At 45.6% G+C, this 3425-nt stretch overlaps 1 protein-coding gene across 9 annotated transcripts in view; it reads right to left on the reverse strand.

Moving 5' to 3' along the window:
• LOC107270687 (GATA-binding factor C) overlaps positions 1-3425 on the reverse strand; it is a 52798-nt gene that overhangs the window by 43900 nt on the left and 5473 nt on the right. For 7 of the 9 annotated variants that reach the window (XM_015745927.2, XM_015745926.2, XM_015745925.2 and 4 more), the window contains exon 2: positions 755-1143. In XM_015745927.2, coding sequence (XP_015601413.1) covers positions 755-932 — 178 coding nt within the window. In that variant the 5' untranslated portion in view covers positions 933-1143. Of the gene's footprint in view, positions 1-754; positions 1144-1916; positions 1942-2488; positions 2619-3425 lie in introns of those variants that run through there. The other 2 variants (XM_015745923.2, XM_025087973.1) reach the window with 2 other exon arrangements.

Consider the following 3425-nt stretch of genomic DNA (forward strand, 5'->3'; position numbering starts at 1 on the left):
ATAGACTCGCCGAAGTCGGGACGAATCGTCGCGTCCCAAGAAACGTCAAATCATTCGGTCTCGAACCCACCGCGCGCGCGCGCAACACTCCGAAGATTTGATTCCGGATTAGGACGGGGCCTTTTTTTCGAGGGCGATCTAACAGAGGCCCTGGGTATGATCCGTGCACGTCGGCACGAATCAGGGATATCGCGTTCCGGGGCCCCAAGATCTTACCGGCTGGATCGTGTTTCATACTCGTACGCTTTTTGGGACCTCCTCGCTACTCCTTCTTCTTCTTTTGCTTTCCGTGTACATCCTTTCTTCTTCCTCTTCGTCGTTTCTCCCTCGTTTCCTCTCGTTCCTTTTCGCGTCTGCCTTCGTCTATATATATTTTTTTCATGACTGCCCAGCTACGAAGGAACCGCTATCGAAATGCTTCTTCTTCTTGGACGAACGCGCGCTGGGCCAGGGGGCTGAGGCGATCGGGGGACCCTTGTGAGTCGAAGGTCATCGAAAATTCAAAGGTCACTCGACACGTGTGAAACGCATTTGTTTACATGCTCGTGTAAATAGGTAGGTGTAAGTGGGGGGGGGGGGGGGGGGGGGGGGGGGGGGGGGGGGGGGGGGGGGGGGGGGGGGGGGGGGGGGGGGGGGGGGGGGGGGGGGGGGGGGGGGGGGGGGGGGGGGGGGGGGGGGGGGGGGGGGGGGGGGGGGGGGGGGGGGGGGGGGGGGGGGGGGGGGGGGGGGAAGTACGTAAAGTTTATTGACTTACTGTGAGCGTAATGGGCGGCTGCTGCCGGATGATGCGGCGTCGGTGCTGCATGGGGGTAGTAACCCCTGTAATCGGGGGTCGCCGCGACGCCCGCGCCTCCTGCTCCCGTAGGTGGGTCAAGGGTCGACCTGGGTGGCTCGTACCACCTCGCCGCGCTTGATTCGCTGCTCATGTCCATTGTGTCGAGAATCTTTGATGATTTTCGATGCGTCTCCACGCGTGAGAACGACTGCTAAAAAATTAAGGTCGACCCGAAGGCTACGGATTCGGACAGTCGGAACGGCGACCCTACGGAAGCTTCTTTTACTCCTTGTCGGATCTCATATGTCGGGGGTCTTAATATCTGAAGCCTCGTTGGCCCGACCGCTGGCCGATGTGCTCGCAAGAATCTGAAACATAATGAGAGTCAGGATTAAATTTTTTTTTTTTTTATTTTTTTTTTTTTTCTTATTTTTCGTCCTTTCTTTCGCGTCAGTACGCGGTTTTATTTATTTCCTTTTTTTTTTATCTTTCTCTTTTGTTCTCGCCAAACGACCCTTCCACGTCGCTTCTGTGTAAGCAGGCACGACTGACGTGTCCGACTTTGTGGATTTACGATATGTCCACTGCGAGGAAGTGAGCTTCCAGGCAGTGATTGATTGCTCGGCGAATCGATCGATACTGCCCGATAGAAATCGCCTATTACCATTCGGGACTCAAAGGATTAGAGTATCGCTCCGGAGGGATGGGGGAGCACGAATAAGATAAATTTCCACTTTTTTTCACTTTACATGCAACTTTCTTTTTTCTTTTTCTTTTTTTTCATTTCGAAGATAACTTTTACTTTCGCTAACCTTTCGCATACATCGCGCGAGTATATTGCGTGAATAGCGCTAACAAAAATTTATTTTCAATTTTCTTCTTCTCTTCGAGAAAATTTAACACGCAACCCACGTGACACCGATTCTTCGATCTTTTTCTATTTCCTTTATCACACACGAGTCCCCCGAGACTCTTTTGTTCGATCCGCAGGCAACCTTCGCAGAATCAGTCACGCAATCCGTTGCAGATCTTACAAGGAGACTCGATGCCAGGAGAAATTAAGTTAATCCGTCGTTTAAGAACAATGCGATACTGTTCGGGGAGCAAAATAAAAATTATCAAAAATTCATCCGGAACTTACGGAAATAAAAAAGAATCTCCGGCAACGACAACCGATTTCTAAGATCTCGATAAATTAGCTGTCGATCGGTCCTACGGAATGGACGTACTGGCTTCTCGTGAAAACGCTCCAAATTAATTATCAATATATTCACGAGCAATCAAGGTCATCGTTGACGCAATCAAAGGAGCCTTTATCGATCGTCCAATCGACGTATCGAACGACCCAAATATTTTTGAACTTAAATCTCCATACGTGAATCTTCGATACACTGTGTGTGTATATATATATATATATATATATATATATATATATATATATATATATATATATATAGTTAGTTTTGTCGCCGAATGACAATCGTGACCAGCGACAAAATAAACCATGTAAAAGACGACTGTACAATAACAAAGGAAAATCATTATAAATCGACCCGATTAAATTGAATTCCCGCAAGATACCAGCGATCGTTATGCGTTTCCTAACAAATCCGAACTCGTGTTCCACGAGTAACCGAGGCCCCCGATAAATATTTTTCAAAAATATAGTCTTTCACGAAAAGTGTCAAGTTTCGAAAAATTTACTTTAAATACCTCAAAACGAATTTCAAGATGGAGTCGCGGACGACGTAACAGCGATCGAAATCGTACTCGAGTGTACACGTAGGGCGCGCATACGAGGCCCAAGAAAATGTTCTACTGTGCGAGCGGCCCCGAGAAAGCCTCTGGCCTACCGGCAAATAAAATACTTGAAAACAATAGATGATAAGATATACGAAAAAGCGCGATAAGATTAAGATACAAAACACGGCAGCCGTGGTTGATTAAATTTGATTAGACCGTATCGAAGGTTCCGGCGATCACCGCTGCTCTCGTTTACACGATTATGAATTACACACGATACATCGCTCGATCGAGATTTCCTCGTGTAAAAAAAAAAAAAAAAAACACACTGAACAAGAGTGTAAACTTTTTATCAAAATTTCGGCCTGAAAATTTTCCATTTAAAAAATAAAAAAAAATCACGTCGATTTTTGAAATTTCTCCAGGGTATACCCCCAACCCCGTCGCTGGGGTAAAGTTTGGATACATTTTTTTTTTACTTAATTCGTAAAAAAATCGTACGTATTATTACACGGCTCCGTGAGTCACGTTGTGAAAAAAAAAAAAAAAAAGAGATACAGTCGATTCAAGCTCACTTCTCGAATAAATTGTCGATGACATAAAAACGTCGATTGATACTGGTATAACCATAAATATACTTTGATTCGTTAATCGCTGGGTAATTAAGCATCGAATCTACGTAAATTAGCGTCGAGTAACGTTATCGATTCTTTACGTGTCGGCCTGTCGATTCCTTACATAAAGAATATGATAATGACCGCTGCCAAATTCGTGCGATTATCGCTGCGATATCGCGAGCACAGATACGTGCCGTATACGCACGCATACATGGCACGTATGTACATATATGTATAAATGAGCAGAGCTCGTCAAATTGAAAAAAAAAAAAATTTCTTCAGTTTTCGCT

The sequence above is a fragment of the Cephus cinctus genome, unplaced genomic scaffold (assembly GCF_000341935.2).
Source record: "Cephus cinctus unplaced genomic scaffold, Ccin1 Ccin1_scaffold0806, whole genome shotgun sequence".
Lineage (NCBI taxonomy): Eukaryota > Metazoa > Arthropoda > Insecta > Hymenoptera > Cephidae > Cephus > Cephus cinctus.